This window comes from Chamaea fasciata, unplaced genomic scaffold, assembly GCF_029207755.1.
Source record: "Chamaea fasciata isolate MVZ Bird 193981 ecotype frontalis unplaced genomic scaffold, bChaFas1.0.hap1 SCAF_2, whole genome shotgun sequence".
Lineage (NCBI taxonomy): Eukaryota > Metazoa > Chordata > Aves > Passeriformes > Sylviidae > Chamaea > Chamaea fasciata.
Window position 1 is genome coordinate 685,350 of NW_027094087.1, and position 12,728 is coordinate 698,077.

General features: G+C 53.1%; 1 protein-coding gene across 1 annotated transcript in view; it reads right to left on the minus strand.

The window, feature by feature from the left end:
* Positions 1 to 12,728, minus strand: part of TIAM1 (TIAM Rac1 associated GEF 1) — a 133,113-nt gene that overhangs the window by 23,302 nt on the left and 97,083 nt on the right. The window contains exons 13-15 of the mRNA XM_066207232.1: positions 11,003 to 11,084; positions 6,721 to 6,807; positions 4,069 to 4,293 (exon numbers count right to left, since the gene is read on the minus strand). Of these exons, the coding sequence (XP_066063329.1) occupies positions 4,069 to 4,293; positions 6,721 to 6,807; positions 11,003 to 11,084 (394 nt within the window). The remainder of the gene's footprint in view (positions 1 to 4,068; positions 4,294 to 6,720; positions 6,808 to 11,002; positions 11,085 to 12,728) is intronic.

The following is a 12,728-nucleotide window of genomic DNA, read 5'->3' on the forward strand; positions in this document are numbered from 1 at the left end:
CTCCCACTTGTGGCTACAACCAGCACAATAGAAGGAAGTCTTCCATCACTGGAGCAAAGCTGCTGGGGCTTCAAGGCCTGGAGGGTCATGGAAAGCTTCGGCACCAGCCCAGCACTTGGCCAGAATTTCCCACGGCTGCTGCTTCCAGTTTGCAGGGCTGGTGTAACTCAAGGTTTTAATGAGACTTCCACAAGGTGTGGTACCTCTCCTAAAGCCCCCTTCTTGCTGCCAGGCTACGGATTTTTTTTATGACGATTTATGTATTTCTTTCAGTGCCGTGGGAATAAATCTCCCGAGCCAAGCTCTGCCAGCTGAGCTGCAGCACAAAGTGTGCACCCTGCTAACACAAAATACAATCCAGGAATCCTGCACTTGAGTGCCTAAGCTTCAAAAACACCCCAATATCACCTGCCTGGGCAGTTCAACAGCAGCTGCCCTAATCCAAATGCTGCCAGGGAATGACAACAGAACACGCCGCTGTCATTAAATGCACCATTTTTGACAAGAGTTGTTAGGGAATGGTGTCCCAGATTAAATTCTTATTTAGGGTGACATTTCACCGATAAATCCGCAGTAAATCAGGTGAGTGCGTACTTTTTTCTTCCCGGCAGAGGAACCCTGGTTAGCTCTGAAACAGTGAACAAGGAAATTCCCTGGGACGCCGGGAACGAGGGATGCATTTCCATGGGGAAATGGGGAAAACCGGCCTCGCCTCCTGCGGGTCCAGCCCCGGCGCGGCCGCCAGAGGGCGAGGCAGCACCGCCGATGGGGAATTCGGGATGACAAATGAACCCGCATCCCAAACCCCTCCAGTGGCTGCTGCAGGAAGTGCCCCGGGATTGTTAAATCGAGCACGGAATGAGAACGGGGCTACAGGAGATCCGAAACCAGCTGTCAGCCTCGTGAAAATGACCCTGAAGGAATTAGGGCGGCCTCATCTGGGTCTGAAATCCAAATTACTCAGCCCAAGGGGGCCTGTGATGGACACGGACAGAATAAGAAACAGTGGCTGTTCGTACAGGGCAGTAGAAGTTCGTTTCAGTTTTACAGCACTGATTTAGCCTGTGTGTTAGTAACTCCAGCCTCTGGCTGCTCTCTGAGCGACAAAATAACAAACTCCCTAAAACACCCACGTGTGCTTCCTCTCTAAGAGACACATTCACCCCTTCCAAGCAGGGGGGCACTTTCTTTTCCAGTCTTTGTCCATTCTGCATGGTGATTGATGTGCTTCACGTTATCCCCCGTGCTGAAAGTCCCCAAAGTACAGGGGCAGGCAAAGCCTAAACCTCACAGACTCTGCCCCACACTGCAAGGAGTGAATTGTGGGGAAAGCTCAAACCGACCTGGGTACTGCTCCCATTCCCAGATCCCCTTCTAACAGCAGAATACCTTCCTGATGGTCTGGGGCAGATCCAAGCTGTGCTCCCAGCTTTTATCCCTGCACCAAGGGGGGCAGAGTGGGCAGGCAGAACCCCTCGTGGGGAAGGGAGACAGACCCCACTGACCCCTTTAGGCAGAAAGGAAAACCTGCTGTGGGGCCCCAGACAGAGCCAGAGCTAATCCTCCTCAGCCCAGCTGATGCAGGCTGCGTTAGCAGGGGAGAACCCAGAGCCAGGAAAAGCAGTAAGAGATGAAAGGAACAGAACTTGTGGCTCTGCAAAGGCAGTTCCACGGGGAGAGCATCCATCGTGCCCAGGATGGCAGCTCCCACATCAGTCACAGACACAAAACCCAAGGTCACTTCCAGAATAACCTGTTAAGCAAACACAGTGAAGTAACCACGGCCACAGAGCTGATTTGCAGCTCCAGCCCCAAGCTCAGCATGTGCAGGGGAGTTCCAGATGATGAAAGAGCTGTGAGAGATGTCAGATTTAACAGGAGCTCTGGCAGACACTCCAGGGAGGTCAACTCCCAGAAACACAGCCCGCCCTGCTTTGCTCCTCCAGACCTCCCAGTCAGCACCAAGGCACCAGGAAAGCTTCCTTAAATAAAAAAAAGAAATCTAACACGTCTCTCATATTCTGAAAATACACAATATCATTTGCCTGATACAAAAAATAGAATCTACCCTTTGGTGCCCTGACAGCTGATGAAGAATTGCTAGGGAGGAAGATGAGGACACCAGCATGATCCTATACAAGCAGATGCTGCATTCCTGGAGAAGGGATGTGCCCACAGGTGCTGCGTGCCCCCTGGCACTGTGACCCTGCTGAGAGGGGGCTGCACTGCCTCAGGGCCACACACACAATCTGTGTCCTAGAAATAAAGCATCCAGCAGAAATCCTGGGGCTGATCTGCCCGGCCAGCAAACTGCCTGCAATCAACAAGGACACAGATAAATAGGTCAGTGGGTATTTCATACTTGACTGCTCTCTGCAAGGAGCTGTGGAGCCAACAACAAAAATCGAAGGTAACACCGCAATATCCCAAATCCAAGCACAGATCCCTTTTTAAAACGTCACGTGGAATCCACTTCAGGTATCGGATCCCTGACAAAGCACAGGAGCAGAAAAAAGCAGGCTTCAATAAAACACTGTGATGTACAATCACAGAGGGCAATGGGTGGGGAAGATCAGCACTCACACTCTTGGGTGCAGAGCCTGGATGAGGATCCAGCACTCAGGGTTCCAGTGACAAACCACAGGCAAAGACAAGAGCCTTGTGAAAAGCTGGTCTGGAGTATGGGGGCATCTTGTGGCCAGCCGTGAAAACGTACAAGGTTTTCCTACCTCAATTTTCCAGCACAAAAGCCTAACTAGGAAAAACTTCCAGGAAAAATGGAAAGGGGACAGTTTCCCAAAAGTCTTGAATTTTAACTGCCTGTGTAGGTTTAGTCCACATCTTACACGAGGTTGCTTTTCAGAGGGATTCGCAATAGGCTATTCTTGCTCCCCCTTCTCCACTTGCTATGAGTATCACACTCCCCAAAGCCAGTCTCAGCTCAGAACAGTTTTGATTACCAGGAAACTACTTCATTCCAGCAATTCCACTGATTTTTTCCTCTATTTTAAATGATTCCAAAAAACCGAAGCAAGAGACCCGACCAGTGTCCTGTTCTGTGGTCAAATCTAGAGGAGCACGTAGAAATTCAGAAGGCCAAACTCGTGGCAAACAATTCCCAGGTGCTACAGATGAATCCTCTGCCAGCTGGGTTCTCTGAGCGGGGCACTGTGGTGGGCAGGAATGTCCCTGCCCACGGCAGTGTGCTCTGGGATCAGCTGGATATGTCAGGCTGTAACGTCAATCCCTATCTATAGGTGGTTTAAAAATCCCTGTGAGTTATTCATACATCTCATCCAACACACAGGGCCCCTGTGCCCCGGGCTGGCCCCAGAGAGGGTTGATCACAGAGCCACAGAACCTCCTGAGCTGGAAGGGACCCACAGGGATCATCCATTCCAACCCCTGGCCCTGCACAGACCCCCCAACAGCCCCACCCTGGGCACCCCTGGCAGCGCTGTCCAAACTCTCCTGGAGCTCTGGGGCTGTGCCCGTTCCCTGGGGAGCCTGGGCAGTGCCCAGCACCCTCCAATATCCAACAGAAACCTCCCTGGTACGGCTCCAGCCCTTCCCTGTCGCTGTCCCAGAGAGCAGAGATCGGAGCCGCCCCTCTGGAGGTTCCCCTCAGTCTCCTGGCCTCCAGCTGAACATTCCAAGTGTCCTCAGCTGCTCCTTGTACGGCCCCTCCTGACCCTTCACCATCCTCGTGTCCCTCCTTTGGACACTCCCCAACAGCTTGAGACATTTTTTATGTAGTGGTGCCCCAAAGTGCACACGGAATGCTTTAACTCTTCCTTCCGGTGCCACACGTAGATCCTGTGGGCAAATCCAGAGCAAAAAGCACCTCCTGAGCTGCCCAGAAGGGAGGAATTGGTTCTGTGACTGTCTGCGGGCACAGAGAAGTGCCTTTGGCCATGACACAGGTGTCACAGCCATCCTTTAGGGCACCCCTGGGACACCCCAGAGCTCCCAGAGCCCGCGGGACCGTGTGCCCGGTTCGGGCTGCGCTTCCCCTCCCTCCCAGCACGGAGTGTGCGCACAGGAGGGATCTGTGCCCTGAGCCCGTACCTTGGCTGCCCCCAGCGAAGGCCAGGGCGCTGTCCCCAGGCTCTGGGGGGTTCTCTGGGCGCCGTGGGGGCGGCTGGCCCAGCCTCTGGCCCTCCTCCTCCTCGGGGTGCGTGCGCACGGTCAGGCACAGCGAGGGCTGCACCAGGGCGTCCTTCAGCAGCGCCGAGTCCAGCTCCTCTGCAGCTCTCTGGTTGATCTCCACCACTTCATCGCCGGCTTTCAGGCCTGTCACACAGAGAACAGGTCAGACTCGCAGGGCCACGTGCTCCCCGCGCACATCGAGGAGCTCTGATGGGGGTCTGTGTCCAGACAGCACCATCAGTGACTGCAAAGGACACTGAGATTGGATGGACTTTGTGGGATCTGCTGTCTGGCTGCTCCTCCAGTGCCACCCGAAGAGCAGAGTGCCCAGGAAGGCCCTCCCAGTGTGCCAGCAACAATTTATCCCCTTTTTCCCCCGGCGGCACAGCCGCTGTGCCTGCTGCACCCTACACAACCCAGGCCTCCCCCGCCACCCTCCCCAAAGGCCACGGCAGCACAGGGATCTTCAAAAGGCAGATCTGAGCCCTTGCTGAGCTCGACATGGCTTTTTCCCAGCCTGATTGCAGGAGTTATTTATAGCAGCAGTGCCCCAGGGAGCAGGGGATGTGCAGGGAAGCAGCTGACTCCTGCTCCCCGGGATGCTGGGGAGGGACAGCCCTGCAAGGTGACACGGGACCCCTGACCTTCCCCACGGCCAGCCAGCCCGCCCTGATCTGCAGAGGGCTTTAATCCCAAAGAATCCCCGGGGCCAGGGAACAGCAGTGCTGAGAGCCCTGGCTGCTGGACCAGCCCCAGCTCCATCCTTGCATTTCCAGGGATGAGAGCTGGAATCTACAGCAGCCGAAGAATGGGGTGACCATCCCTGCCATGCAAAGGAGGAGGCCTGGCACCCTGAGAGCCTGGAGGAATCCTCCAGGAGACTGAGCACTGACCCACATTCCAGGGAGAAACGTGGAAGGGAGGAGGCTAAGGAGCTTCCTTAGGAAAATGGAGATCTCCCTAAACGCACGTAATCGTGCCCAGAAACTCCAGCGTGGTGTGCAGTTTCAGGGAAAATAACATGAACTAGATGGAGTAGCTACCCAGTAAATGGACTGTAAAATCATATCTGAAAGAAGGACAAAACAAGGCAAGTCAAGCATTTCCCATTATTTAATTTACTCTACTTAGTGATTCTGTGGCATCATAGTAGCACACCAACAGGCCTGCAACCACAAACACTGGAGCTGGGGCTTCATTTACTCTTTGTGGTCTTTGTTTTGGATTATTTGGGATAAGGCATCGCATCTGTCTCCGTGCAATCAAGGAGCTCCCATTCCAATGAGGAATGCCTGCCTTGCTAAGGCAGACCAACGGAAGAAACAAAAGGATAAATCACAAAAATTAGCAGGAGAAAATGAAAGGCTTCTAATTGGAGGAGAGACTGAAGATGAAATGCAGTAGCTCAGTCAAACGCAGGCAAGGCATGTAAATAATGGGAGGCACACAGAGTTTTCCTCCCTTCCCGCTGTACCTCAGGGAATCTTGTCCCAATATCCTGCTGGCTGCTGTTCATACAGAAGTGCCCTTCTGGGTCACTTGTGAGCAGCTACAAACCCGGGAGTTTTTGCTGCCTGTGCTGGCACTGCAGCCCCACAGGAGGCACTCTGTGCTCACACATCCATTCAAACCGTTCCTCCGGCGGGAGCTAACAGCAAACCAGGGAAGCCCTGAGGAAACAAACCGCCACCCACCCTCACCTAGCACTCGCTCTGCTCCTCACAGGAACCCAGAGGATTTTGTTTCCCCGTGGCAGCCTGGCAGGGAGCCCCCCCAGGCTCTGCTCAGGGCTTTTGGCAGGATATCCATCCTGTTAACCAGGAACGCTGTGGGGCTGAGGGACAGGAAAGAGCAACGTGGTCTTTCCATGTTTCACACACACCTACGTGGGCTTCTGCAGCTGGGGTACAACTCCAGGCTGTCCCCACTCCCTGACCACTGTTCCTTCCTGTCTGTGCCTCCACTGTGCCCCTCTGGCCACCCATTCCATCCACACTCACCAGCTCCACCAGGCCGGGGTCACAGGAACTGCCAGGGCAGTTTCCCATCAGCTGGACCGGCTCAGCAGAGTGCCAGAGTCAGCACCAGGCAAGGGATGCAGCAGCCTGGGAGAGCGGCCTTTGGAACAGCTTTTGGCAAGGGCCAGCTGCTGAATAAGCTCTGCAAGGCCACACAAACCCTTGCCAAGAGAAGTCTGAAGGTGCTCCCGAGGACTCTGCACACACCAATGGGTTATGAAGAATCTTCCCACCCCTCACGCTCCCCATGTTCTGGTTCAAAACGTGGGTGGGTTTCAGCCGCCCAGCTCCTGAGCAGCCTGCCTGAGCAGCAGGGGAGGCAGTGAATGGGAAGTGCAGCAGCATGGCTGGCCTCAGCCTGGCTAAGCTGCATTAAACCGGCCCCTGCTCTGCCTTGGGACGAGCTGGCAGCCTGGGTATCCCCGCTGCCTTCTGCTCCAAGTGCTGCAAGCAGAACCAGGGGCAGTAATCCCAGCCACAGGGAGCACTGAGATGCCTGTACTGTATTTCTGTCACAGTGAGTGACTTGGGAGGGCTCTGGGGAGGGCTTTACCTTTCTTGAAAGCCAGGCCCGTCTCCTTGACGCCGTTCACGTAGAGCCGGCGAACCCCCTCCTCTTCCACGGAGGACAGGGAGAAACCTGGGGAGACACCAGGGAGATGGTCAGAGGGTCAGCCCCTCGCAGGGTGTCCCAGCCACCAAGCCCTGCAGCCGAGGCTGCGCTGTCCCTGCCACGAGCACGCGGGGATCCCTCCCCTCTCCCTTCCCTCAAACCTTTACAAACACAACGGGGAAGTTGAACGACGAAAGCGGCTCGAACAAAAAGCTGCACTGAATTTCTGAGCGCACACCCCGATTATCTAGAGGCAGATCTGAGGATACCACAGCTGCAAGGCCTTGGAACAGACTCCCAGTTCTGTTGCCATCAAAGGAGGTTTTGCCGTTTGCAGACCAAAGCTGCCCAGAGCCGTGGTTTGGGACAAAAGCCGGGAACCCCAGAGCCACGGCTGATGTGCCACCCCAAACTCGGGCGAGGCACAACACCTCCTGCTACAACAGAGTGCTGACCTCTGCTTCTTGAGATTCCTGGGCTGGGCATGTCTGTAAAATGCCCCTTTCCCTTTGCCCCTTCCCCTTTCCGCTGCCTCTGGCACAAGCTGCCATTGGCCAAGCCCAGCTCTGTGCACGTTTCACGCTCAGCAGACGCCTCCGGAACAGTCCCGGGGTGGAAGTGCTGACACAGCCTCACCTCAAACACTGCAAACGGGACTGGGAGCTCTGGGCTGGGGGATTTTCCTGCCATTTGTGGGTGACACAGTCAGATAGCGCCGTGTAAAGGAAATACAAGCCGCCAAGTTAAACGCAGGTTGTTTGTTTACTGTGGAGAGTTATCTAAAGCAGAACATTTGCCTTTCTGAAACTTCATTACTCCCTAAATGAGTGCAGGCAAGCATTTGCTCTCTCTTTTTCTGGAGACTAGAAAAACATTTGCAAACCTCTGGGGGGAGTCGTTTGTTTTGACATGGAATCAGCCACCAGCCAAGCTGGTACAGATGTGCTGGGAGTCTGTCCTGACTTCAGGACTCCCTTCAAGCTGATCCTTATGGCTGAGAGTTATTTTTTCCATCCGTGATTTAAAAATAAAAAAGAAGAAGAAGAAGAAGAAAAGAGGGGGAAGAACGTGGCAGCTCAGAAGTGAGAAGCATATGGCCTTTCACGACTTACTGAGCTACTTGGAAGCTGCATTCAAGATCCTCGGGGCTGAATCAAAGGAAATTCGTGAAGCTCACTCAACGCACCAGCTTTGGCAGAGAGAGAAACCCTCGACTAAAAGAGCAGCTGTAGGATATAGTAGTTATTGGCTGTCAGCACCACAAAGCCCACCTGGAAAACCCTCGCCCAGAAAAACAGTGGAGTGTGCCCAAGGCTGCAGTTTGAGTCGGCACAAAGCATCAGCCCCCGAGAGCGTGGCCCTCTGCAGCTGAAGTGCTGCTCTGGGCCAAACAGCACACGGTCAAACCAGGCTGAGGGGCAGCCTGGGCTCCTCTGAGGGCAGATCAGAGTGTCCAAGAAGCTCCACCTCTCCTACAAGGAAAGGCTGAGAGAACTGGGATTGTCCAGCCTGGGGAAGAGAAGCTTTGGGGCGACCTCACTGCAGCTTTCCTGAAGGGAGCTCACAGGAAGGATGGAGAGACACTCATTTCAAGGGCCTGGAGTGACAGGACAAGTGAAATGGCTTCCCACTGACAGAGAGTAGGTTTAGATGGGATACTGGGAAGGAATTTCCCCCGTGAAGGAGGTGAGGCTCTGGTACAGGGTTCCCAGAGCAGCTGTGGCTGCCTCTGAATCCCTGGAAGTGTCCAGGGCCAGGCTGGACAGGGCTTGGAGTGTCCCTGCCCAGGGCAAGGGGTGGAATGGGATGAACTTTAAAGTCCCTTCCAACCCAACCCCTAGAATTCTGGGATTCTGTGATTCCTCCACGAGAAGACCTCTGCCTCCTTCAATCCATCAGGCCTAAACGCACACGTAGTCGCTTCTCAATTCATCTTTCAGCCATACCCATAAATCCTGCAGTTACTCCTGGCAGAAAGGGCACAAGGAGCAATTACACACGTCCTCATCAGCTTCAAGAGATGAGCGATGAGCAGCTGGCAGCAGCCTGGGAAGGGTCGTGTCAGACACACAGTTAACCCCTCCACAGACAGAGAACGTGACCCTGCCCTGCTTCGTTTCCACGGCTGTGACAGCGGCTGCACCTCACACTCCTTGCAGCAGCAGTGCCAGTGCTCTCCCTGCCATGCCCCCAGGTGAGAACACCTCCTCCCAGGGTGGGTGCAGCCTGTCCACACACAGGAGACAGCGGGAATGCGCAGCTCCCGCCTGGCTGGGTGCCACAGGGGCTCCACACAGACACTGCAGGAGAGGACGGGCGGCAGTGGGTGGAAGGCACAGCGATTGCATAAGCTGGCACTGCTGCCAAAAACATTGTCATCAAACTGTGCACGGGCTCTGAAACACAGGTGGGAAGAGATGGGTGCTGACCCAGGCAGAGCTCCTCTTCACTGCAAAGTTCTGATGACAGGAGAACAAAAATCTGCATCCCTGAGAGCACGTGGCCTCACCAAACCGGCTCAACAGCTGAACAAATGCACCTCCAGATCATCCCCTCAGCCCCCTGGCACAACCAGCTGCTGGTCAACATGCCAGCACCTTCCTGATACATCCACGAGCTGCAGTCCAAGGATTCTGACTGATTTCTGCCCTAGCAACCCTGGCAAAGTGGGAGAGAGTACCGGCCAAAGAGGTGAGAACATCTGTGCTCAGGCATGAGCAAAGCATCCCCCTGAGAGACCCACCACCGGCCAGACCCTCCAGGAGTGCCTCTCACTCCCCCAGACACACCACGGAATGCTCCCAGGTGAGCTCTCCCCGAGATGTGGGTTGGGATGAGGTGATCTTTAAGGCCCTGTCCAGCCCACACTGCTCCAGGACGGCGTGATTCCAGCACACCCTCGTCACTGGGTGAACACACGAGGACACACATACAGACCACGGAAATCCTTCTGCCAATTAGAGGCAAACCACATTTGGCTACCTGCCCTCGAGGAGAGAAAAATCAGCTTTTTTGGGGGGGGCTTTTAGCATTCCCTCCCTGCTGCATCCCACAGCTGATCTCATCTCGCAGGACACCACTGTGCATTTCAACGTTTTTTTTTTTCCATCTATCACTTAGAAAAAAAAAAAAGGAAAAGAAATAAACAGGAAATGCTATGACAGCCCCAAGTCTTGCAGTGCATTCAGGCACTGCATAAATATGAACCCTGAACCATCACTGGGCTGGTGAATATTTCTTTCCTAGGCCTTCAGTATTCCAGCCCCAGTCAGTCCCACTGCTTGGTAGCAGAGCTCAGTACTCCAATGGCCTGCAGCTGTATAATAAGCAGTTTGGGGATTCAGAATCATCCTAGTCATTAAAACAGAATATTCAGATGAACAGCACAAAGATGCAGACTGGCTTCCTGCGGGGGAGGTTGCACAGAAAACTCTAAAATACACCCCAGAACTGCAATTGCCAGGCCAGAGGGCAAGCTCCCCAGGCTGGAGGGCTGTAACCTGAAATACCTGAAAGCTCAGAAGTAGGAACTACACAGAGATGAGAGATTCTGCTGAAATTACACAGGGAGGCCTTCCCTTATGTTTCACACACATCTGCCATGTGTCACATCCTGGTGTCCGTGGGACATCCTCGAGGGCTGGGGCATCCCTGGGACACCCTGGAGCTGGGCATCCCCAGCCTCTGGAATGCTGGGGCCAGGCAGGAACCCAGCCTGGCTGCCCCTGGCAGGTGAGAAAATGCCAAACAGCCCCTCTGGAGCTGCCTGGGCACACAGCTCGAGATACCTCGTACCCACAGCGATGCTCTGAGGAGGGGAGGACAAGGAGGAAGGAGCGAGGAAGAGGAAGGAGTGCAGCTGCAGAGCCCAGCGGGCTGTGGGCAGTGTGGCAGCCGCAGCACAGCCCCCACGAAGGCTCGGTGTGAGATGTGACAGCTGGCAGAGGATGCTGCTCCCACCCACAGCCTCCGTGGGTGGAACTACAGCAACAAGCAAACATTTGTCCTCCCTGCACATCCTCCAGCTCCAGGAAAGCCACGCTCAGAGCGCTCCAAACAAAGCTGTCCTCCTCCAGGGCAGGTGAACGTTGCTGTGGGTGGCTCAGGAATCAGAAGTGCTTCGCTTTTCTCACTGTGCTCAAGAGACCTTTCAGGTACCTCAGTAAACAGCACGCAGAACTGACTGGGAAGAAACAGCAAAACAAGTCAGGGAGAAACTCACCATAAATATCAGAGGATGCATCAGACTTCTCCATCTGAATGTGCTGGGTAATTTTCTGACAGATTTCTATTTCCTTGTACAGCTGAATAGAAGGGAAAAAACAACAAACAAACACAGAAATATGTTACTGTGGGAGGACACACAAATTGTAGCCGTTTGGAGCAGATTCTTGGGCTTTAATTACAGGCAGAAGAAAGGGACTGTGGTCATTATCTATCAAACAGTTTCTCTGCACCTGTGTGAGAGGCATTAGCAGTGTCACTCAGCTCTGCTGTTAGAACACAGTGAGAGAGGACAGTGAAAACACAGTTTTCCCACCCCCATCACAACACAGAGCAGGCTCCTATTCCACTCAGTCAATACGAGAAACAGAGCTGCTCCTCCTGTTTTCCTGATTTACAGGTAGTAATAGCTTCATGTTTTCATATTATTTTAATGAAGACATTGCAGGAATTCAATCATTCGACAGCATCGAAACCACAAGGAGTAGCTTTGTTTCTTAAATACACTTCTTCATTATCAGACTGTCAGATTTGCTGTAGCTCTGCACGACATTTCACCTTTAACGCCCTGATGTTTATTTGCGCCAAGGAAAGCCCCCAAGCCTTTGAAATGGTCATTAACACGCTTCCTGGGAGACCAGCACAAATTCACACCTAGGCAATAGCCCAGAAGTCCCCCCATCCAGCTGCAAATCCCCCTGCCTTTCAGCACTGAATAATAAACCAGCCCTTTGTCTTCGGCAAAAATCACAGCCCCAGGTGAAGGAGAGCCCACGGGTGAGTATCAATTCTCTTTACACGCTGCTGGGAGCGTGTAAAAATGCAACTCCCATAATTAACATTTTGAAACTCAGTGTTTGGACCGCAGCGTGTGAACTATTCCTTTAGAAAAGAAGAGGGACTCATTTGCAAAAGGTTTCCCTAATGAAAATGCAATTTTATCTCCTGCTTCTATCGGCACTGCAAAAATCCGTATTCAGATTGCAAAAATCAGTACTTCAGTAATCAAAAATCAGAACAGTTACAGCCCCATGGACGTGACCGCAGTGTTCTCCCCAAATAAACAGCCCACACAGAGCAGCAAGCACACCAAGTGCGTTGGTTTAATATCCACACATCAGACATCAGGCTGCAGCACCGGTCTCTCCCCTTCCCTTCCAGCATCTGCACCGACAGAGCTTTGGGGTAATTACAGCTTCTCAGAACAAACAGTAAGTGAGGACTCTGTCAATCCTACACCCTCTCAACACAAGACAAGTCCCGAAGTCCTTCCAGACAACGACAGCTAAAAGCTGTCTCCTCTGAGTTTTCATTTTCCCCAGCTATATCACACTTCCCAGCCCTAGCACTCCTCTAGCACTTTCTCTCTCACCAAGTCTTGTTGTTGCTGTTGTTGACAGCATTAATGGAAAATCTCAGAAGTCCTTTGCTAAACGGGCAAAAGCCTCCATAACTAGCAAAGTTTTACTTTTTATAAGTAAGACAGTCACCAATGAAAAGGGCTTTAAAAAGGTTTATGGCGTGCCTGTGTAAAATCACAGAGTTAAAGCATGACACTAATCCTGTTTGGTCTTTTTTTTTAATCTCTCGTGGCAAAATTCCTTTGAAGTCTGCTTTGGAGATGAATGAGATGAAAACAGCCAGCTGAGGCAATTAAGGAAGTATATTCTCACACAGAACTCCAGACCTTCTTGACCTCTATCTTTACCTTACCATTAGGAAAA